The 24,055-nt window shown below is 47.1% G+C and overlaps 2 protein-coding genes across 2 annotated transcripts in view; one reads left to right on the plus strand and one right to left on the minus strand.

Annotated features, from left to right (window-relative positions):
• SREK1IP1 (SREK1 interacting protein 1) overlaps nucleotides 1-2,246 on the minus strand; it is a 46,597-nt gene extending 44,351 nt beyond the window's left edge. The window contains exon 1 of the mRNA XM_077286111.1: nucleotides 2,143-2,246. Within this exon, the coding sequence (XP_077142226.1) occupies nucleotides 2,143-2,155 (13 nt within the window). The 5' untranslated portion in view covers nucleotides 2,156-2,246. The remainder of the gene's footprint in view (nucleotides 1-2,142) is intronic.
• A 410-nt stretch (nucleotides 2,247-2,656) lies between these two features.
• The window catches only part of CWC27 (CWC27 spliceosome associated cyclophilin), a 270,523-nt gene continuing 249,124 nt past the window's right edge, over nucleotides 2,657-24,055 (plus strand). Inside the window, exons 1-3 of the mRNA XM_077286145.1 lie at nucleotides 2,657-2,761; nucleotides 7,646-7,742; nucleotides 22,907-23,019. Coding sequence (XP_077142260.1) covers nucleotides 2,720-2,761; nucleotides 7,646-7,742; nucleotides 22,907-23,019 — 252 coding nt within the window. The 5' untranslated portion in view covers nucleotides 2,657-2,719. The remainder of the gene's footprint in view (nucleotides 2,762-7,645; nucleotides 7,743-22,906; nucleotides 23,020-24,055) is intronic.

Below are 24,055 nucleotides of genomic sequence, written 5' to 3' on the forward strand. Positions count from 1 at the left end.
GGGTATCCTCCCCGTGAACCGTGACAGTATCACAGCTTGTGAACGCTTTTTGTAGCCAGACAAGAGTATTTCAATTCTTGTTTCAGGTATCTTCGTCCATGTTTCTTTGTAAAATTCTTCCAGTTCTGTGAGATTCCTGGGTCGTCTTGCATGTACTGCTATTTTGAGGTCTGGCCACAGATTATCTATGATGTTCAGATCAGGGGACAGTGAGGGCCATTGTAAAATCTTCAGCTTACGCCTTCTGAGGTAGTCTGTTGTGGATTTTGACGTGTGTTTAGGATCATTATCCATTTGTAGAAGCCATCCTCTTTTCAACGTCAGCTTTTTTACAGATGCTGTTATGTTTGCATCAAGAATTTGTTGCAATTTTATTGAATCCATTCTTCTCTCTACCCATGAATTGTTCCCCGTGCCAAAACCCCAAATCATGATTGATCCGCCCCCATGCTTAATGGTTGGCGAGATGTTCTTTCCTTGAAATTCTGTGCCCTTTTCTCCACACATACCTTTGATCATTGTGGCCAAACAGTTCTATTTTAACCTCATCGGTCTACAGGACTTGTTTCCAAAATGAATCAGGCTTGTTCTGATGTTCTTTTGCATACTTATGATGCTGAATTTTATGATGAGGACACAGGAGAGGTTTTCTTCTGATGACTCTTCCATGAAGGCCATATTTGTGCAGATGTCTCTGAACAGTAGAGTAATGTACCACAACTCCAGAGTCTGCTAAATCTTCCTGAAGGTCTTTTGCAGTCAAGCGGGGGCTCCGATTTACCTTTCTAGCAATCCTATGAGCAGCTCTCACTGAAATTTTACTTGGTCTTTCAGACCTTATGTTGACCTCCACTGTTCCTGTTACCTGTCATTTTTTAATTACATTTCGAACTGAGGAAAGGGCATCTTGAATACGCTTTACTATCTTCTTATAGCCTTCTCCTGCTTTACGGTCCTCCACCATTTCATTTTCAGAGTGTTAGGCCGCTGCTTAGACGAACCCATGGCTGCTGGTTTTTGGCACAAGGTTAGAGTCTGGGTTTTTATAAATTTGGGAAACTTGCATCACCCAACCTTTCCTAAAGGTGATAGAGAACAAGCCATAACCCTAACAGGCTAATTAAGGTCTGAAACCTTGGTCAAAGTTATCTGAGCACACAAATCTCCAAAGGGTGCCCAAACTTTTGCATCGGTCCATTTTGCTTGTTGTAATTTTTAAAATGTAAAAAAATTGTATTGTATGATTTCACCCAGGTATGTTTGACTCTGAAACACAGCTGTGTTATTTTACTAGCTGTCGGGGACTGAGTCGCACGTAACGCTACCCGAAGAGGCCGGTCCCCGATGGCTTCTCCCCACCGGCTACCAGTGACTGACAGGTTTCTCCCTATAGACGCACGCCCTTCACTCAAGGCGAGATGGCAGGGAGAAGCCGCCAAGGACATGCCTGTCTGACTAGATCCATGTGCAGCTTTGTTCCCGGTAAGTTCTTCTCCGAATCCCCTTCTGACTCAAGCATTCCTGGCTGAGATTATGCTACCAGCGTCTGATACATGCCCACAGTGGATCGGTCAGCTCAGCCCAGGCTCCACGGAAATGCAAGTGTTTGGTGCTAGACAAAAAAAATCACTTCTGCAATTGAGACTCATTAAAAATGCTGCACCGTTTGCCATTTTCAGATTCCTCCATACTCAGCTTTGATGTGGTCTGTGGTCATCGATGAGCGGAGCGGAGCCACACTGCCATTGTGAGCTCACTGACGGGTTCTCAGTTAACTCATCGTGCTGCCAGCAAGAGACTGAACACAGAGAGGAAAACGGCGGAACATGATTAATCAAAGCCAAGTGCAAAAAATGATTGTTCGCCCAAAATACATGAATATTAGGGAATGAATGGCCCCTACATCAGCACTGCACAGGAGGTCCAATGGCCTTCCCATCCCTATGCTACACACGTAGTGATACCACCAGGGGCCAGACCTGCAGAGCTGTGCTCTCCCTTCACTGGGGTGACAGAAGCCTCAACACTAACGAAAAGCAACGAGGAAGTTGTCAGTAATGGCCCGAGTGAGCGGCTGGAGAGTACCGGAGCCAGAACGCACCAGCGGCACATACACCGAGCTGCCGCCACGTCACCGCTCACCTGGGACAGCCATAGAGCCGGGGGCCTCACACCGCGCACCTCTAGAGGAAGGAACTCGCCACTAGCTCTAGGAACTAAATACGCGCTATCTCTGTTTCCGGAGGACTAGTTGACATGGTGCACCGTGGACTTGTCCACGAAAACAAAAAAATAGGGGATGACTTAGTGTGGATAAAGTTCCGCTACTTTGTTCTACAGTGATATATTTTTCTATGTTTTTGTCCTAAAGTAAAAACCATAAAGCTGATCTATGATTCACCTCTCTGTTGCCCACTGGCGTAAATAGGAGTTAGGGCACCTTTCCACTTGCGAGAAACTCGTCCGTATCTCGCATGTGGAAACCAAGCTGTGGAGCCGACACTTTGGAGCAGAGCGCGCAGCTCCATGTGTTCCTATGCGGCCGCACAGCTCCGCTCCAAAGTGTCGGCGCCAGAGCTTGGTTTCCACATGCGAGACACGGACGAGTTTCTCGCAAGTGGAAAGGTGCCCATAGGTAACCCCTCCCTTTCCTGCACAGTGGTACATCCCGCCGTGTCAGGCTGCACGCGCTAGTTTGTTTTGAAGACGCTGAAGGAAAATGAGCAACATTTATATCCAGGAGCCGCCCACTAACGGCAAGGTGCGGGGGAGCCCGGGGCAGACCAAAGGGGGGGATGTGGTGGGTGTATCGGGGTGACGAGTGCAGGAATAACACCAGCTGCTCCATTACTGCTGCTCAGGGGGATTAGCACAGTCACCCCTCCCCTCCAGGGGACAGTGGCCACATCTGGGCAATTCTTACTCATAAGAGTCCCACAAATAAGTTTGGGGTTCACAGGTGTTATCATGGGGAAAGCTGTACGGTGGCGCTGCTGGGAAAGGGAAGGTTACTATGTGTGGATTGAAACCAACAGGGTATCCTGAAGTGAGACCCCATTATATCCATGTGTCCTCATGATGGATGGGGTCCTGACGTCGCCCCTCTCTGCACACAACCTGATGGATGGGGTCCTGACGTCGCTCCTCGCTGTGCACAACCTGGTGGATGGGGTCCTGACATCGCCCCTTTCTGCACACAACCTTATGGATGGGGTCCTGACATCGCCCCTCTCTGCACACAACCTGATGGATGGGGTCCTGACGTCGCCCCTCGCTGCGCACAACCTGGTGGATGGGGTCCTGACGTCGCCCCTCTCTGCACACAACCTGGTGGATGGGGTCCTGACGTCGCCCCTCTCTGCACACAACCTGGTGGATGGGGTCCTGACGTCGCCCCTCTCTGCACACAACCTGGTGGATGGGGTCCTGACATCGCCCCTCTCTGCACACAACCTGGTGGATGGGGTCCTGACATCGCCCCTCTCTGCGCACAACCTGATGGATGGGGTCCTGACATCGCCCCTCTCTGCACACAACCTGATGGATGGGGTCCTGACATCGCCCCTCTCTGCACACAACCTGATGGATGGGGTCCTGACATCGCCCCTCTCTGCACACAACCTGATGGATGGGGTCCTGACGTCGCCCCTCTCTGCACACAACCTGATGGATGGGGTCCTGACATCGCCCCTCTCTGCACACAACCTGATGGATGGGGTCCTGACATCGCCCCTCTCTGCACACAACCTGATGGATGGGGTCCTGACATCGCCCCTCTCTGCACACAACCTGATGGATGGGGTCCTGACGTCGCCCCTCTCTGCACACAACCTGATGGATGGGGTCCTGACGTCGCCCCTCGCTGCACACAACCTGATAGATGGGGTCCTGACGTCGCCCCTCGCTGCGCACAACCTGATGGATGGGGTCCTGACGTCGCTCCTCGCTGCGCACAACCTGATGGATGGGGTCCTGACATCGCCCCTCTCTGCACACAACCTGATACACGGGGTCCTGACGTCGCCCCTCGCTGCGCACAACCTGGTGGATGGGATCTTGACATCACCCCTCTCTGCACACAACCTGGTGGATGGGGTCCTGACATCGCCCCTCTCTGCACACAACCTGGTGGATGGGGTCCTGACATCGCCCCTCTCTGCACTCAACCTGATGGATGGGGTCCTGACATCGCCCCTCTCTGCACACAACCTGATGGATGGGGTCCTGACGTCGCCCCTCTCTGCACACAACCTGATGGATGGGGTCCTGACACCGCCCCTCTCTGCACACAACCTGATGGATGGGGTCCTGACGTCGCCCCTCGCTGCGCACAACCTGGTGGATGGGGTCCTGACATCGCCCCTCTCTGCACACAACCTGATACACGGGGTCCTGACGTCGCCCCTCTCTGCACACAACCTGATACACGGGGTCCTGACGTCGCCCCTCTCTGCACACAACCTGATACACGGGGTCCTGACGTCGCCCCTCTCTGCACACAACCTTATGGATGGGGTCCTGACATCGCCCCTCTCTGCGCACAACCTGATGGATGGGGTCCTGACATCGCCCCTCTCTGCGCACAACCTGATGGATGGGGTCCTGACATCGCCCCTCTCTGCACACAACCTGGTGGATGGGGTCCTGACGTCGCCCCTCTCTGCCCACAACCTGATGTATGGGGTCCTGACACCGCCCCTCTCTGCACACAACCTGATGGATGGGGACCTGACATCGCCCCTCTCTGCACACAACCTGATGGATGGGGTCCTGACGTCGCCCCTCGCTGCACACAACCTGATGGATGGGGTCCTGACGTCGCCCCTCTCTGCAGACAACCTGATGGATGGGGTCCTGACGTCGCCTCTCTCTGCACACAACCTGATGGATGGGGTCCTGACATCGCCCTTCTCTGCACACAACCTGATGGATGGGTTCTGACGTCGCCTCTCTTTGCACTCATCCTTATGGATGGGGTCCTGACATCGCCCATCTCTGCACACAACCTTATGGATGGGGTCCTGACATCGCCCCTCGCTGACTTTAAGGAGCAGGCGGCCATATGACTTTATGTATATAATTTGCATACGTCAGGCCACAATTCGACTAGACATTTCCAGCCTCACTCGGTGCACTTGCATTGAGCAAGGCTTTATCCATCTAGTTGGAATGTGGCCGCAAATTGCATACTTACAGTCACATCACCGCCATTCCCAACGCCTGAGAATCCTCACTGTGTGCAGGTCGTGATGTAAGGATTCACAAGTCTGCAGCAACATAGGGTGATTGCAGACTTGAACTTTAAGACCGGACAACCCCTTTAAAGGGAATCTCATTAGATGCGTGCTCCACAAGCAGCAGGGATTAGAGACTGGCTGTACGATTGCATTCAGGTGTGTTTTACTCTGAAACGTTGCGTCATTTTGGAGAAAACATGATTTTGAAGGATGGCCAGGGACTATTGATCTTGACTGATTAGTTCAATTCACTCATCTACCCCCACAGGTTCTCACTGGGATTGAGATCTGGGGAGATTCCTGGCCATGGACCAAAATGTCCAATCTTTTATTCTCTGAGCCACTTTGTTATCGCTTTTGCATTGTGACATGATCTCCATCATGAAAAGGCATTGTTCATCACTAGGGTTGAGCGAAACGGATCGGTCATTTTCATAAGTCGACGACTTTTGGCAAAGTCGGCGTCTCAAGAAACCCGACCCGATCCCTGTGTGGGGTCGGCCATGCGGTACACGATCTTGGCGCCAAAGTCGCGTGTCGTATGACGCGTTTAGCGCCATTTTTTCAGCCAATGAAGGAGCATGGGCAGTGTGATGACATAGGTCTAGGCGGAGTGCACGGCTATCGCCATTTTATCGCTTGTGCGCAGTAGGGATTTGCAATGTGCAATATGAGATTTTCTGTGCTGGAACGGAGGGGGAGAGAGAGAGAAGAAAAAAAACAAACAAAAAAATTTAATTATCCATTGACGTGCATAGGGTTTCGTGTTCCGGCCGATCCCCGACTTTTCGCAGTAATCGGCCGATTTCGCCCGACTCGACTTTTCAAATAGTCGGGTTTCGCGAAACATGACTTGACCCTAAAAAAGTCAAAGTCGCTCAACCCTATTCATCACCAAATTGCTCCTGGATGGTTGGGAGAAGTTTCTTTTGAAGGATGTCTAGATCCCATTCCTTATTCTTTCCATTGTTCTTAGGAAACATTGTGAGTGAGCCCCCTCCGTGGACGGCAGCCTGGTGTCTAAAAGGGATGCAAAAAGCCACTTTTCTCCAAGAAAACGTCAAGGACGGACTGAGATTCTACAGGAAGTGCAGAGAGTGACAGCAGAGGAACTAGTGATGAGCGAGTATTCTCGTTACTCGAGTTTTCCGAGCATGCTCGGGTGTTCTCCGAGTATCTTGGGTGTGCTCGTAGATTATGTTTGTGTCCTCGCAGCTGCATGATTTGCGGCTGGTAGACAGTCTGAACACATGCAGGAATTGCCTGTTTGTTAGGGAACCCCCACATGTATTCAGGCTGTCTAACAGCTGCAAATCATGCAGCTGCAGGGACACAAACATAATCTACGAGCACATAACCTGTCCGTCAGACCATTATCACATAACGTGCAAAGGTGAGCAGAATAAAGGCACAATTAAACGGATTCCATTCCAATCTAGTAATAGTTTATTAAATACTCTTAAATATAGTTCATGTAATAAAACAAGTAACCTCAGATATGAGGGACAAATAAGGCTACTTTCTCCTATACAAACTTCTGCTGTGCTCAATTATTTGAATTTCCTGATAATGTAATCTCAAAAAAGTCTATGAACAGCCTATATAATGACTAAGGTGGTGTTATATGGAAATATTAACAATATCAAAACAACTAATGATCCACAATCAATATTACTCTAATAACCACTCACAGATCAAAATAAGTACAGACTGTCAATTATACAGCATAATCAAATAACAAAATTCCAAACTATACTCACTAAATGTATGGAGAAAGTTCCGTGTCCCTCCACCCCGACGCACGTTTCGTCCACACTTCTTCAGGGGAACAAAAGAAGTGTGGATGAAACGCGTGTCCACAAAAAAGGTGAACACTACTATGAGTCCTGTGTTTGCCAGTACTACGTCATCCTGAGACCATGTGTGGGGGCATGGAGGGGGCTCACTCACAATTTTGCCTAACGACACTGCAGTGAATAAAGAATGGGATCTAAACATCCTTCAAGAGCAACATCTTCCAACGATCCAGGAAAAATTTGGTGATGAACAACATTTTATCCAGGATGATGGAGATCATGTCACGAGACACCAGTAGTAACTGAGTGGCTTAGTGAACAAAACACTGAAACTTTTAGTACATGGCCAGGAAACTCCACAGATGTCATCTGATCTCATTTAGAACCTGTGGACTGCTATATTGTCTTGTGAATATACAGATTCTTTCCTATATGGGAGACTGGTAAGGTCACTAATAGCAAGTATTCTTCTGCCCATATAGAGTTGCACTGTGCAGCACATTCATTACCGATTGTCCGAATGCTCATGGAGCAACAGCTTTGTCTCCCCACCCCCATACCTGGCTCAGCTGATTGTACATTTTCACACCATTTATAATTCCTGTATTGTAGGTTCTGTTGAAAACAACAGCTGGAGAGATTGACATTGAATTATGGTCGAAAGAAACTCCTAAAGCTTGTAGAAACTTTGTTCAGCTGTGTTTGGAAGGTAAGAACAATGGTGGACTATGTGGATGTGATGTAGGCTAGTGATGAGCAGACGTGCTCAGAGTAGGTGTTATCCGAGCATGCTTGGTGCTAATCAACTTCGGCGTGCTGGAAAAATATGTTCGAGTCGCCGCATCTGCATGTCTCACGTGTGTTTGACAGCCACAACGCATGCAGGGATTGCCTATCAGACAGACAATCCTTGCCATATTTTCCCAAATTTAGATATGCTGGATCAGAGATTGAGGATTGGCCCTCAAATAAGGAGCGATTGGAGAAAAGAATACACACTTGTGAGGATAAGGTTTTCTGCTTATTCCCACTGAGAATATTGCGTCTTATACCATTTACAAATAATGGAACTCATTGTAGCCCCCCTATTACCCAGGTCATGGTGACTCCATTTATCATATACCCATAACATGTTTTTGCAGAATCTTAAAGGCATATCAGATAAGAAGTATGAAATCCTTGACAATGAGTCTGCCTGGTTCGCCCCGTGTTATGTTATGGTCTTAATCAGACTAGGAACAGGTCCTGAGGAAATAAAAACAGGGTACACACTTGTCACTGGTTTACCCGTTTCCTAGTCCAAAGATAAAGGAGGTGGAAAATCAGTCTGCTCCGTCTTTTTTTAAATTTTTTTTAGGGTTTTTGCAGTATTATCCGTTTTCCCCACAATTCCAGCATCGCACTGTTACTAGGTCATCAGGTCCCTAACTGTGTCTCCGCTGTTTTCCTTGTGCTCTACCATACATGACTGGTCGCTTTGTCCTTGTCTGTTCACTTCCTTTAGCTACTTGTAAAAGGTCTTTGGGTCATTGTTTCTCCATTCAGGTCTGGCTGTCTGGACTGCGTCCCGTAAGCCATTGTTCATACCGTCATTGAATGCGTTCATCAGTATTTTAGCATCAAGAGGGTTCCTAACACTGTACCCCATATCTGCCCACTTTAGCTGTAACCCAAGGCATGTCTCTACTCTTGCCTTTTCGCTGTGTCCCGTCAGTCATGAGTACAGACTGCTCTGATTGTTTCAGTGATTCACAGTACATCTCCCCAGACCATGCAGATTGATCATTCCTGGCCCACGCTTGATCCTTTGTCACATCTGTATGTGTCTTAATTATGTGTCCTGGTACATCACCTGCCTTCGCAGTCGCCATACTCCCTGGGTCTGCCCAGGTGCACTTATACGGCCGTTGTATTGTCTGTAAGGAAAGGTTAGTTCTCGGGGTCAGACAACTGTCGTAACATAGCTAGCTGGCTCCAGGGATAATACTCCCGTGTCTGTCTCACTCTAGTCAGCCTCCTTGGTCCTGATGTGGATGGTTGTCTGGTGGTGGAGGTGACATGATGTTCCTCACATCTGTGTCAGCTTCTTCTGACATTACATGTAATCTTGTCTGGGCAGGATTCAGTCTACCTCTCTTAGGTCGGGTGGCTGCACAGGTCACACAAGTATCTCTCCAGTCTGGGTTTGGCTGACCACAATGTTTACCAGCCCATCCGACTTGTCTGGGTCTCTGGTTATACAGAGGTGGGGTGGTTGCAGTCACGGTCCTAGATTTTTGTGCATAATAAACCTTACATCCCACTGTGGTCTCCTTACATCCTCACCATTGCACTTCCTCATCTGCATGACACCATAAATTCACTTGCTATTGTTTTTTCTTTTTTTATTTTGTCTTTTTCTTTTCCCTGAAACTGGGCCATTTTTGCAGACCCAAGCTTCCACACTGTGGCATGTTTGTTTTTTCAGTATTGGTCCCACATTCTTCACTGCTTCTTTTCCTTCTGTCTTTTACTATCTGTATAGCTGTTTTTAATCCCATTGGGCGCCCTGACTGCACACAAAACAAGTTACCCTTGGATTCAACTTATATTTTACACAGCTCACGTTTCTGGAAATGCCCCCTCAGTGTGGCTGGACCTTGTCCACAGGCCACGCTCTAGAAAGTCAGAATGAGCTCTCAAGGTGTAGCAGGAAAGCTGTCATGGCCGTAACCCCTAAACCTACAGAGTGTAACGGGAAGGCTCTGGCAGCTCTCACCCGTTAGACCAGCTGACTGTAGTAGGAAGGCCGAGGATCGATAGGCCTCTCACCTACTAGACCAGCTCCATGGACCGTGGGAAGGCTGACACAGATCTCTGACCCACCAAAAACAGAACAAGATACAGGATAATAAAATAGAGACATCCCTGTAACAGAAGCCAAATGACCGCCCAACAGATGTCAGAAGGGACCGGTTTCATCCCAAACACGTAAGCACCTATTGTCTACAATCAGGCCATGAGATATACTCCGATATGTTCCAATCCTACTGATAGAGACAAACATTCTGGTGGCCTCAGAAAGACTCTACGGAATCGGGCATATCATCCGTGGTTAATTGAAAACCAGATTGCGAGAGCTGCCAGAATGTCAAGGAATCATCTCCTACATTACAAAACCGAAGAAAGCAACCCAGTCACTTTAGTAGTCACCTATAATCCAAATCTGAAGATTTTGAAGGGAGCAGCATGGAGCACAATCATTATTACAAAAGATGCCCGATTAAAATCCATATTTCCAGATCCCCCTCCCTTCTGTGTTGTATGCAGCTCCTGAATCTAAGAAGCATCATTATAACAAAACACTGACGTCACTTCCACACAGAAACCCGGTGTGATCAGGTGCTTACTAAGAGTAGCCATCTCCATATATAACTAACAACCAAAGGTGCTCTCTGTAGCGCTATAGCATGCAAAGATGAAATGTCTGCTGTAGATAATAGAGGACAGGATCCTATCTGCCCCTGTAAATGTGGACTTCAGCCTAGGAGAGGATTCACATTTGGATAGGATCCCAGCAATGAAAATCACCTTATCGCGGCTGCTGGTTATACATGAATTGGCTAATTTATGTGCTAAGCATTCTCAATTTTTCCCATTTTCTAGAGCAGTAATGACATTCATATTTCATATATTTCATGTTTTCATGCCATAGTGCTTCAGAGCGCTACTTTATTTGTTGCGTCATTGTCAGAAGCTCCTTGTTAAGAACATCAGGAACCTTTCCCTGCAACCAGATAAAGATGTAAAACGTCCTTATGTAATGGCCACGGACATGATTCCAGATTTCTTCCTCTGCACCACACTTAATGTTGTCTGAGAGTAAAATATATATATTTTTAAGGCATAGACTGATTATTATTTCTTAAACTGAGGCATTCTCACCATCCGGTGCCCTTGATTCTACAACAAAGGTCGCTCCAGAAGTTTGTGTCTGCTCCATTAGGAAGTCACTGCAACTCTTCAGCCTGTGGTTGGCTGCAGTGGTCAGGTGACTGGAGTAGCGTATTATTGGATGTTTCTCTGATGGCACACTACTAGTCATCTGACCGCTGCAGCCAATTACAGGCGGCAAAGCTCCTGTGACTTCTAAATAGAGCAGACACCTCTGTCACAGCCCTCCAAGCAGTCTGCTGGATCCGCGGGTGCGCTGGGAGGTGAGTATGCCTCCTACTTTTAGGCTATCTGCACATGTCCGGAAATGCCGCGGCACTTCCGGAACGCCCTGCCACGGGAAATACGCATACGGCATTGGCATGCGTATTCCCACTAAACACTAGCGTTTTGCAAGCGTAATTAGCTTGCAGAATGCTAGCGTTTTCCAAGCGGTCTGTAGCATCGCTTGGAAAACTGACTGACAGGTTGGTCACACTTGTTAAACATACTGTTTCACAAGTGTGACAAACGTTTTACTATTGATGCAGCCTATGCAGCATCAATAGTAGAAAGATCTTATGTTAAAAATAATTAAAAAAAATAAAAATATGGTTATTCTCACCTTCCGAAGGCCCCCGATCTCAGCTGCACTCCCGGTTCATTCTGTTCCCAGGGATGCTTTGCGCGAAGGACCTTTGTGACGTCACGGTCGTGTGAACGCGACGTCATCCCAGGTCCTTCGCTCAGTGCATCCCTGGGAACGCATTCTTTTTTTTAACAGTGATATGGTGGCCAGTCCGTGGAGGAGAGTCTCCTCTCCTCCACCCTGGGTACCATCCGCACATGATCCGCTTACTTCCCGCATGGTGGGCCTAGCCACATGCGGGAAGTAAGCGGATCAATGCATTGCTATGTGTGCGGAATCCCCACGATTCCGCAAAATTAATGAACATGCTGCGTTTTTTCCGGAATGCGTTTCCGCTCCTGGAAAAAAACGCAGTATGTGTGCAAAAAATGCGGAATGCATTTTAATAATAGGATGCTTAATGTATGCGTTTTTTTAGCGGAAAACTGCTGAAAAACGCGAAAAATCCAGAACTTGAACACACAGCCTTATTATTTTTAATCAATCCATGCCTAGGAAAAAAGAAATATTTTACTGTTGAACAACTCCTGTATAGAAGTGCTGTTTTTTTGCATATCGGCCCCCCCCCCCAACCTAATTGCTTACCACACGCTGCACTTCGTGTGTGTGTATATATATATATATATATATATATATATATATATATATATATATATATATATATATATATATATATATATATTTTTTTTTTTTAATTATTATTATTATTATTGTTATTTATATAGCACCATTAATTCCATGGTGTTGTACATGAGAAGGGGTTACATCGAAATACAAATATCACTTACAGTAAACAAAACTAACAATTACAGACTGATACAGAGGGGCAAGGACCCTGCCCTTGTGGGCTTACATTCTACAGGATTGTGGGGAAGGAGACAATAGGTTGAGGGTTGCAGTAGCTACAATGGTGTTGAGGTTGCCGTGTGGTCTTCACAGGCTGTAAGCTTCTTTGAAGAGATGGGTTTTCAGGTTTCTTTTGAAGGATCCAAAAGTAGTGGATAACCGGACTTGTTGGGGCACAGAATTCCAGAGGATGGTGGATATTCGGGAGAAGTCTTGGAGGCGGTTGGGTGAGGAGCGGATGAGTGTGGAGGAGAGGAGGAGGTCTTGGGAGGACCGGAGATTACGTGAGGGAAGATAATGAGAGATTAGTATGGAAATATACGGAGGAGAAAGGTTATTGACGGCTTTGTAGGTCAGCGTTAGTAGTTTAAACTGGATACACTGGGAAATTGGGAGCCAGTGAAGAGATTTGCAAAGAGGGGAAGCAGGAGTGTAGCGTAGTGTACTAATATATATATCTATATATATAATTGTCTAAGGGTTTTTCTGTCTGTCCTGGAAATCCCGCGTCTCTGGTCAAGGCCGCCAGGCCTCGACCAATCAGCGACGGGCACAGTATCGACGTAGATGTCATAATGGTTGCCATGGCGACGATGATGTCATAAAGGTTGCCTCGACCAATCAGCGACGGGCACAGTCTGCCGCGAATTCTGGAATCATCATTGTCCATATACTACGGGGACATGCATATTCTAGAATACCCAATGCAATAGAATCGGGCCACAATCTAGTGTATATAATTGTCTAAGGGTTTAATTGTCTGTCTGTCCCGGAAATCCCGCGTCTCTGATTGGTCGAGGCTGCCAATCAGCGACGGGCATTGTCCTCCACTGCTGTCAAGTTCTTCCATTGTGTTGTCTAAGGGTCTAATTGTCTGTCTGTCTCGGAAATCCCGCCTTGCTGATTGGTCGAGGCCAGCCGGCCTCGACCAATCAGCGACGGGCACAGTCTGCCACGAATTCTGGAATCATCATTGTCCTCCACTGCTGTCAAGTGCCGCCATTGTGTAGGGTGCGTGTCTGCGTCTCCCTGTATGGGCGGCATCTCCCTGTGTTTCTATCTTAGAATGGGTCGTAAATGAAAATATGTCAATGAGGATGACAGAAAAGCAGCAGCAGCAGCAAGAAAACGACAACATCGGGAACAGGAGACACCACAACAAACTGCCGCCAAACAAGCCCAGGATGTGGAATCTCACAGACAATGTCGCTAACAGGAGACACCACAACAAACTGCTGCCAGACAAGCCCAGGATGTGGAATCTCACAGACACCGTCGCCAACAGGAGACACCACAACAAACTGCCGCCAGACAAGCCCAGGATGTGGAATCTCACAGACACCGTCGCCAACAGGAGACACCACAACAAACTGCCGCCAGAAAAACCCAGGATGTGGAATCTCACAGACACCGTCGCCAACAGGAGACACCACAACAAACTGCCGCCAGACAAGCCCAGGATGTGGAATCTCACAGAAAATGTCACCAACAGGAGACACCACCACAAACTGCCGCCAGACAAGCCCAGGATGTGGAATCTCACAGACACCGTCGCCAACCGGAGACACCACAACAAACTGTTGTACGACAGGAACAACATGATCGCCAAATTCATAAAAAACGAATGCTCTACCAACTAAGGCACGACCAGGACGATATTCAACAACTTGCACATTACGTAACAGACAATGAAAGTACAATTCATGAACACTACTGTGGGAATATGAATGCAGTTTGCTCTAAATGCGACTGTCTGAATTTCATTGATGAAAAACCATCTGACAATCAGTTTACTCAATGCTGCCAAAAAGGTAAAGTTATGCTACCGAGACCTCACTACTCAGGTCTGTTTGAGCAGTTAGTGAAAGGAATGCATCATCACAAGTCCTGCGCGCCTGCGCGGAAAGGACCTGTCGTGACGTCACGGTCATGTGACCGCAACAGGGTCATGTGACCGCGACGTCATCACAGGTCCTGCGCGACAAGGACCTGCCGTGACGTCACGGTCATGTGACCGCGACGTCATCACACCCTGGGACCGGAAGCTGCTGCCTGCACCCCACACAGGCGACAGAGCTACAACGCGCCTGCGGAAGGTGAGTATATGTTTATTTTTTATTTTTTTAACCTGTGTCATACATGGCTGGGCAATATACTACGTAGCTGGGCAATATACTACGTGGCTCTGTGCTGTATACTACGTAACTGGCCAATATACTACGTCACTGGGCAATATACTACGTCACTGGGCAATATACTATGTAACTGGCCAATATACTACGTAACTGGCAATATACTATTTGGCTCTGTGCTGTATACTACGTCACTGGGCAATATACTACGTGGCTTGGCAATATACTACGTGGACATACATATTCTAGATTGTCTGTATTCAGGGGATGATAGGGGTATGTCCCTATATATATGTTGTACAAAGGATTGTTCACTGCTTGAGAAAGGCTCAGTCAGAGCCGAAACGTTGCATGGAGATGTGGGCTTAATAAACACCTGCACATTGTCTCAAAGAATATGGAGTGCTGCCTGCTTTTGTGAAATATATGGACTGAAAACAACCGATGGACGGGTTGTTGAGGCTTTGCACCCGAAGATAAGTATAGGATTTGTGCTGTTCCAATTTTTCTCATATATATATATATATATATATATATATATATATATATATATATATATATATATATATATATATATATATATATATATATATATATATATATATATATATATATATATATACATACAGTGCCTAAAAGTAGTATTCAACCCCCTGCAGATTTAGCAGGTTTAATAAGATGCAAATAAGTTAGAGCCTTCAAACTTCAAACAAGAGCAGGATTTATTAACAGATGCATAAATCTTACAAACCAAAAAGTTTTGTTGCTTAGTTAAATTTTTATAAATTTTAAACATAAAAGTGTGGGTCAATTATTATTCAACCCCTAGGTTTAATATTTTGTGGAATAACCTTTGTTTGCAATTACAGCTAATAATCGTCTTTTATAAGACCTGATCAGGCCGGCACAGGTCTCTGGAGTTATCTTGGCCCACTCCTCCATGCAGATCTTCTCCAAGTTATCTAGGTTCTTTGGGTGTCTCATGTGGACTTTAATCTTGAGCTCCTTCCACAAGTTTTCAATTGTGTTAAGGTCAGGAGACTGACTAGGCCACTGCAACACCTTGATTTTTTGCCTCTTGAACCAGGCCTTGGTTTTCTTGGCTGTGTGCTTTGGGTCGTTGTCTTGTTGGAAGATGAAATGTCGACCCATCTAAAGATCCCTGATGGAGGAGCGGAGGTTCTTGGCCAAAATCTCCAGGTAGGCCGTGCTATCCATCTTCCCATGGATGCGGACCAGATGGCCAGGCCCCTTGGCTGAGAAACAGCCCCACAGCATGATGCTGCCACCACCATGCTTGACTGTAGGGATGGTATTCTTGGGGTCGTATGCAGTGCCATCCAGTCTCCAAACGTCACGTGTGTGGTTGGCACCAAAGATCTCGATCTTGGTCTCATCAGACCAGAGAACCTTGAACCAGTCAGTCTCCGAGTCCTCCAAGTGATCATGATCAAACTGTAGACGAGCCTTGACATGACGCTTTGAAAGTAAAGGTACCTTACGGGCTCGTCTGGAACGGAGACCATTGCGGTGGAGTACGTTACTTATGGTATTGACTGAAACCAATGTCCCCACTGCCATGAGATCTTCCCGGAGATCCTTCCTTGTTGTCCTTGGGTTAGCCTTGACTCTTCGGACAAGCCTGGCCTCGGCACGGGAGGAAACTTTCAAAGGCTGTCCAGGCCGTGGAAGGCTAACAGTAGTTCCATAAGCCTTCCACTTCCCGATGATGCTCCCAACAGTGGAGACAGGTAGGCCCAACTCCTTGGAAAGGGTTTTGTACCCCTTGCCAGCCTTGTGACCCTCCACGATCTTGTCTCTGATGGCCTTGGAATGCTCCTTTGTCTTTCCCATGTTGACCATGTTTGAGTGCTGTTCACAAGTTTGGGGAGGGTCTTAAATAGTCAGAAAAGGCTGGAAAAAGAGATAATTAATCCAAACATGTGAAGCTCATTGTTCTTTGTGCCTGAACTACTTCTTAAAGGGCACCTGTCACCCCGTTTTTTCCGTATGAGATAAACATACTGTTAAATAGGGCTTGAGCTGTGCATTTCAACAGTGTAATTTGTGGACCCCGATTCCCCACCTATGCTGCCAAAATACGTTACCAAAGTAGCCGTTTTCGTCTGTCAATCAGGCTGGTCTGGTCAAAAGGGCGTGGTGTCTTCCCCCAGATCTTGCTTAGTTTTCCGTTGGTGGCGTAGTGGTTTGCGCATGCCCAAGGTCCCGAATCCACTGCACAGGGGAGTTAAAAGAGCGCGATGTGCACTATTTCATTGGTGATCGGTGGGGGCGGCCATCTTCCTTTGGCCGCGCGTGCACAGAAGCGGCGCTCTGCTGGCCCCGGCTTCAGGAAAATGGCCGCGGGATGCCGCGCGTGCGCAGATGGAGATCGCGGCGGCCATTTTCCTGAAGCAGAGTTCGCATCTCGGCTTCAGGGAAATGGCCGCCGCGATTTTTCTGTGTCCCATAACAATTTATCATAGTTTTTCAATTGATTGGGCTGTGTGAGGGCTTGTGTTTTTTTTTTTTTGAATGGCGAGCTGACATCTTTATTGGTACCATTATGAGGGAAGCTATGATGTTTTCATTGCCTCATATTACTTTTTTGCATGGAGTTGCAACTATTGAAAAATCTGAAGCCACACAATACGCTGCTCGGTTTCCGGGGCCGCACCATACACTGCTCGTTTGCCAGATCTGTGCCGTACGCTGCTCAATTGCCAGGGCCGCACCATACACTGCTCGGTTGCCAAATCCGTGCCGTACGCTGCTCAATTGCCAGGGCCGCACCATACACTGCTCGGTTGCAGGGGCCGCACCGTATTCTGCTCGGTTGCCAGGGCTGCATCATACACTGCTTGGTTGCCAGGGCCGCGCCGTACGCTGCTCAGTTGCCGGGGCCGCGCCGTACGCTGCTCGGTTGCAGGGTCCGCACCATACACTGCTCAGTTGCCGGGGCCGCACCATACACTGCTCGGTTGCCAAATCCGTGCCGTACGCTGCTCAATTGCCAGGGCCGCACCATACGCTGCTCGGTTGCAGGGGCCGCACCGTACGCTGCTCCGGGGCCGCACCATACACTGCTCGGTTGCTGGGGCCGCGCCGTACGCTGCTCGGTTGCCGGGGCCCCACCGTACGCTGCTCAGTTGCTGGGGCCGCACCATACACTGCTTGGTTGCCGGGGCCGCGCCGTACGCTGGCAGCTGACATTAGACTTGCCAGTACAACATAAGGCATTTACACGTTAAGTACGGTATATTGCATTTTATTTTCCTTCTGATATTGGAGAGCTTGCAGACATTCGATTGATGTTACATGGTTCCTGAACTGGTCAATGGATTTTGAATATATTTTATTTTATATAAAAACCACATGTTGTCTCCTGTATCGCAGCTCGTGTCCAAGGACTTTATCAAACATGACCGGTAATACCAAAAACTACCAGTCACATACGAGTGCCACTGATTCTAGGAATAAAAGCGTAACTGTATTTCTACTCCTGGTTAACCCCTAACTGGATCTCGCTACATGGTCTGGTGCACAGTCACAGTGCCACGTCATATGACGTCACATAATGGACTCCAATGGTGCCCAGCAGACCCTCGTAGACGTATACAGGGCTGCCACTAGGAATTTCGGGACCCCATACTGGCAACATTTTCGGGGCCCCCTTGAGACTCCACCCATGCCCCACCCCAGCTCCGCCTCCACCCTTCGAACCTTCCACAGTCCTGCCACCATGACAAAGTAGACTCTTTTGGCCGGGCCCTACTACACTCTAACCTATTTAATAGAAATATATTTTTATGTATTTTTCTTTAAGGGAATGAGTCACATACATTTTTTTTAACTGACCATTAATACCACATACCAGGGACAAATACTATCACACCATGACCAGATAACATATTACCACCACATAGTGACTGACTACTACAATTCTGATCATTAATAAAAAAAATCAAAAAAACAAAACACAATACTAAGTAACATTATACACAAGAGCTCTGTTTATAGTGTCATTGTACAGATCATGCTGTAATCACCAGTGAGCTTATACACGGGAGCTCTGTATATAGTGTCTAGTATACAGATAATATAGGAATCACCAGTGACATTATACACAGGAGCTCTTTATATAGTGTCCGTGTACAGATAATACAGTGATTACCAGTGACATTATACAAAGGAGCTGTGTATATATACACTGCTCAAAAAAATAAAGGGAACACTTAAACAACAGAATATAACTCCAAGTAAATAAAACTTCTGTGAAATCAAACTGTCCACTTAGGAAGAAACACTGTTTGATAATCAATTTCACATGCTGTTGTGCAAATGGAATAGACAACAGATGGAAATTATTGGCAATTATCAAGACACACTCAATAAAGAAGTGGTTCTGCAGGTTGCGACCACAGACCACATCTCAGTACCAATGCTTTCTGGATGATGTTTTGGTCACTTTTGAATGTTGGTTGTGCTTTCACACTCGTGGTAGCATGAGACGGACTCTACAACCCACACAAGTGGCTCAGATAGTGCAGCTCATCCAGGATGGCACATCAATGCGAGCTGTGGCAAGAAGGTTTGCTGTGTCTGTCAGCGTATTGTCCAGAGGCAGGAGGCGCTACCAGAAGACAGGCCAGGAGACATGGAGTGGGCCGTAGGAGGGTGTTATGATTGAACTGGTGGTTAGGAGCACTAGAAATGACCAGATGAGCAAACTAGTAATACAGGACGAGCTCTGGGAAGTGGGAGCTCTGCTGACCGCAAGCCCTAATCCTATCACAACAACTAGAAATAGCCGTGGAGCGTTCCTGACTCTGCCTAGACGCCTCTTCACAGCCTAAGAGCTAACTACCCCTAAAGATAGAAAATACAGCCTACCTTGCCTCAGAGAAATCCCCCAAAGAAATAGGCAGCCCCCACATATATTGACTGTGAGTTAAGATGGAAGTCACAAACACAGAAATGAAACAGGTTTCAGCATAGGAGGCCAGGCTTAACTAAACAGACTGAGGATAGAAAAGGTATCTTTGCGGTCAGCATAAAACACTAACAAAAAACCACGCAGAGTGTGCAAAAGAAACCACCGCACCGACTCACGGCGCGGTGGTGCCACTCTGCATCCCAGAGCTTCCAGCTAACAGAACAAAATCATGATAGCAAGCTGGACAAAAAACAATGATAACAAATAAGCTAGCAGAAACTTAGCTTTTGCTGAAGTAGACAGGTCATCTGAAAGATCCAAGAGAACTGAACCAGTACTAGGACATTGACAGCTGGCATCAAGTAACGATCTGAGTGGAGTTAAATAGAGCAGCCAGCCAAGGCCTCAACGAGATCAGCTGGAGAATGAATCTCAGAACCAGCAGCTCCACTCACAGCCACCAGAGGGAGTCCATGAACAGAACTCGCCGAAGTACCATTCATAACCACAGGAGGGAGCTCGAGAACAGAATTCACAACAGGAGGGCAACAACCCAGCAGCAGGACCGCTACCTCAGCCTTTGTGCAAGGAGGAACAGGAGGAGCACTGCCAGAGCCCTGAAAAATGACCTCCAGCAGGCCACAAATGTGCATGCGTCTGCACAAACGGTTAGAAACTGACTCCATAAGGATGGTCTGAGTGCCCGACATCCACCGATGGGGGTTGTGCTCACAGCCCAACACCGGCAGGATGCTTGGTATTTGCCACAGAACACCAGGATTGGCAGATTCGCCACTGGTGCCCTGTGCTCTTCATGGATGAACGCAGGTTCACATTGAACACATGTGACAGAGTCTGGAGACGCTGTGGAGAGCGATCTGCCTGCAACATCCTTCATGTTCGGTTTGGCAGTGGGTCAGTAATGGTGTGGGGTGGCATTTCATTGGAGGGCTGCAAAGCCCTCCATGTGCTTGCCAGAGGTAGCCTGACTGCCTTAAGTTACAGAGATGAGATCCTCAGACCCCTTGTGAGACCATATGCTGGTGCGGTTGGCCCTGGGTTCCTCCTAATGCAGGACAATGCCAGACCTCATGTAGCTGGAGTGTGTCAGCTGTTCCTGCAAGATGAAGGCATTGAAGCTATGGACTGGCCCGCCCATTCCCCAGACCTGAATCCGATTGAACACATCTGGGACATCATGGCCCACCAACGTCACGTTGCACCACAGATTGTCCAGGAGTTGGCAGATGCTTTAGTCCTGGTCTGGGAGGAGATCCCTCAGAAGACCATCCGCCGCCTCATCAGGAGCATGCCCAGGCATTGTAGGGAGGTCATACAGGCACACGAAAGCCACACACACTACTGAGCATCATTTCCTTGTCTTGAGGCATTTCTACTGAAGTTGGATCAGCCTGTAACTTCATTTTTTCCACATTGATTTTGAGCATCATTCCAACTCCAGACCTCCGTGGGATAATAGTTGTGATTTACGTTAATAATTTTTAGGTTTTATTGTTCTCAACACATTCCATTATGTAATGAATAAAGATTTACAACTGAAATATTTCATTCAGTGATCTCTATGATGTGGTATTTTAGTGTTCTCTTTATTTTTTTGAGCACTGTAGTATACAGTGTCAGTGTACATATAATACGGTGATCACTAATGACATTATACACAGAACCTCTGTATATAGTATACAGAGTATAGTGTCAGTGTACAGGTAGCACTTTGTCTCTAGCTGAAGTCCCTCATCTTTGCTTTTCTTTTTCATGCAGCGGAGACTGCCATCACTTCTTCCAGCCAGGACTCTTCTGTGCATAAAATAACACAGTTACCTAGAGCACCGGTTACAGAGCACATTCCCCACTTTCTACCTTCTACACTACACATCTGAATACAGATATGCACCCACCAGCAATATGTAATTGGTTATTATGCAACCCACCATTCCAAATATAAATTATAATCCGCCACTGTGCCCCAACTAACTATACATAGCCACTTTCCCCACCTAGTAAATATATAAATTCATTAGCACTTGTACTCTTACCCCAATTCATTACCAGTCACTGCATACTCAACGCCCCCCACTATGTACCTCCCGCTCCCTCTATTCATTATATTTACATGCCCCTTCTGTCCCAATTCATTGTCATGTCTTCTCTCTCTCCCACCCCCACCCTCTATTCATTATCAACTGCTCTCCCCCCACATTCAATATATCATTTACTCCTCCACCCTCAAAATTCATAATTTGCTCTTCCCCCAGATAATCATTTGCTCTCCCTACCACCCACCTTCAATTCAATTGCTGTCCCCCATCCCTCACTCTGTCATTTGCGGTCTCCCGTCTCCTCCCCCACTTCATCATGTGCAGTCCCCTTTAACCCCCCACTTCATCATGTGCAGTCCCATTTAACCCCCCACTTCATCATGTGCAGTCCCATTTAACCCCCCAACTTCATCATGTGCATTTCCCCCTCCTCCCCTCACCCATTTAATTCATTTTATAAAGAAAACAGTTTTTTATACGTTCCCCAGCAGCACGGCTCTGCTTTCATCGTGTATGCGCCACCGTCGTCACCTGACAGGAAGTACACAGAAGACGTATGCACCACCGTCGTCACCTGATAGGAAGTACACAGAAGACTCCGAGAAAGCTCCCGGGCCCCAGCGACGATGTGTGCTCTGCAGCGCGCACCACTTTAATGCACGATCGGGCCCGGTGAGCAGAAGCGCGTAAGAGGAGCCCCAGACCTGAAGGCCCCTCTGTGTACTGCTGCTCACTGGGCCCCATACAGCAGTAAGGGCAGTAATGCCCTGATGGCGGCCCTGGACATATAATTGGGTCTATTAAGCTTTTGTCATTTTCCAAAAAATAAAAACAGTGCTGAAAGTCAAATGTGATGGAACTTCTAATGCAGATGTGAACGCTGCTTTATAATGGACTTTCAAAGAAGGGTAAGCCCACAGGAAACATTGTGCCACAGCTTTCAGTTATGAAAGACTACATCCAACTGATCGCTGTAATTGATCACTTTTTTAATGCAAACTAAGAGTTAAAAAAAAAAAAAAAAAAAGATTAAAAAATCTTCACTACAGCTTTGGAAACGCACAGTTCTGGTGGCACCTATTAGTAGTAATACAGAGAGGCCTGAAGGAATATGGAGATCCGGCGGGGTCACCTGTTGCTAGGCAACTGCCCAAAACTTTATTTTAGTGTCACGTGAATCTTACATAATGCTTGCGAAATCTTTAGAACCCGAAGGAAAATTGTTTTACTTCTTCTTCTACCCTTACAGCAGCATCCCTTTAATAGCCCGTGCGTCATTGTATACCATTTTTTCATTTTGTTCAAACGGTATTAGATGATTTTTATTTTTGTGTCTTTTAGGATATTACGATAATACGATATTTCACAGAGTTGTACCCGAATTCATAGTGCAAGGAGGCGATCCCAGCGGTACGGGTACAGGAGGGGAATCAATTTATGGGAAACCATTTAGGGTAAGTTTTAATTATTGTGAAGTTGTTGTTTTTTTTTAGAAAATTCTGTTCATCGTTGTCCATATTGAGGCAGGATACGTCTGTACAAATTCTCTCCTTACTGACACTTATCATGCCGGGTCCTTGTAATGTAGCATAGGGGGACAATCCCGGTGCTGCTGCATGTCCTGAATGAACAGGTGAGACGGTAGGATCCCAAATTCCCTAACAAACAGGCAATCCCCGCATGTATTCAGGCTGTCCAGCAGTCACAAATCATGCAGCTGCGGCGACGAAAACTAAATCTCCGAGCACGCCAAAATACTCTGAGACCACCCGAGCAACTCGCTCGGTATACTCGCTCATCACTAATCGGAACAGCAGAACACAAAGGCACAAGACATGCAAACGTCTGACCTTTGCCAGACAGCCAAATAGTTCGGCAATCACCCAGAAAGGTGATACCTGTAGAAAGCCCAGCAGATCCGGCCTGATTTGGCTGCCAGGCACTACTAAATTAGCATGGGGATAGTCAGTAGGCCCCAGTCCCTGATTGGGCAGCTGGGCTATCCTATACACAATACTGGCAGCCTAACACGCCCGTGCAATCTATTGGGTGGTAGAGCTGTCACTGTGTCCCTAGGACACCACAGTGGATTCGTGGCTCGATGTAGAAACAGGAGGTCAATTTTCCCTGTATGAGTCATGAGTCACAGCAACATTTTCTGGCAGGGGGAGGAGGGTGTAAGAGGGGAATAATAAATGCAGGGACAAGACACTTCCTATTTCTACATAGAGCAGAGAAAAGAGAGTAATTTACTGAGTAGAAAGGCAAAATGAGCAATTGTAAGTGCACAGTGCCAAATAATATGATGATTGCAATTTTGTTTCAGAGACAATGGATAGAAAAGTTCAGATAATCTACTTGCTTGAGTGAAAAAAAATGATTGAGGAAAAAAGTGTGTTTGTTTAATGTGGCACACGCCCGACCGTGTGAACTAAGGGTACCATTACACAAAACGATTTACCAACGATCACGACCAGCGATACGACCTGG

This window comes from Ranitomeya variabilis, chromosome 1 (genome assembly GCF_051348905.1).
Source record: "Ranitomeya variabilis isolate aRanVar5 chromosome 1, aRanVar5.hap1, whole genome shotgun sequence".
In the NCBI taxonomy this organism is placed as follows: Eukaryota; Metazoa; Chordata; class Amphibia; order Anura; family Dendrobatidae; genus Ranitomeya; species Ranitomeya variabilis.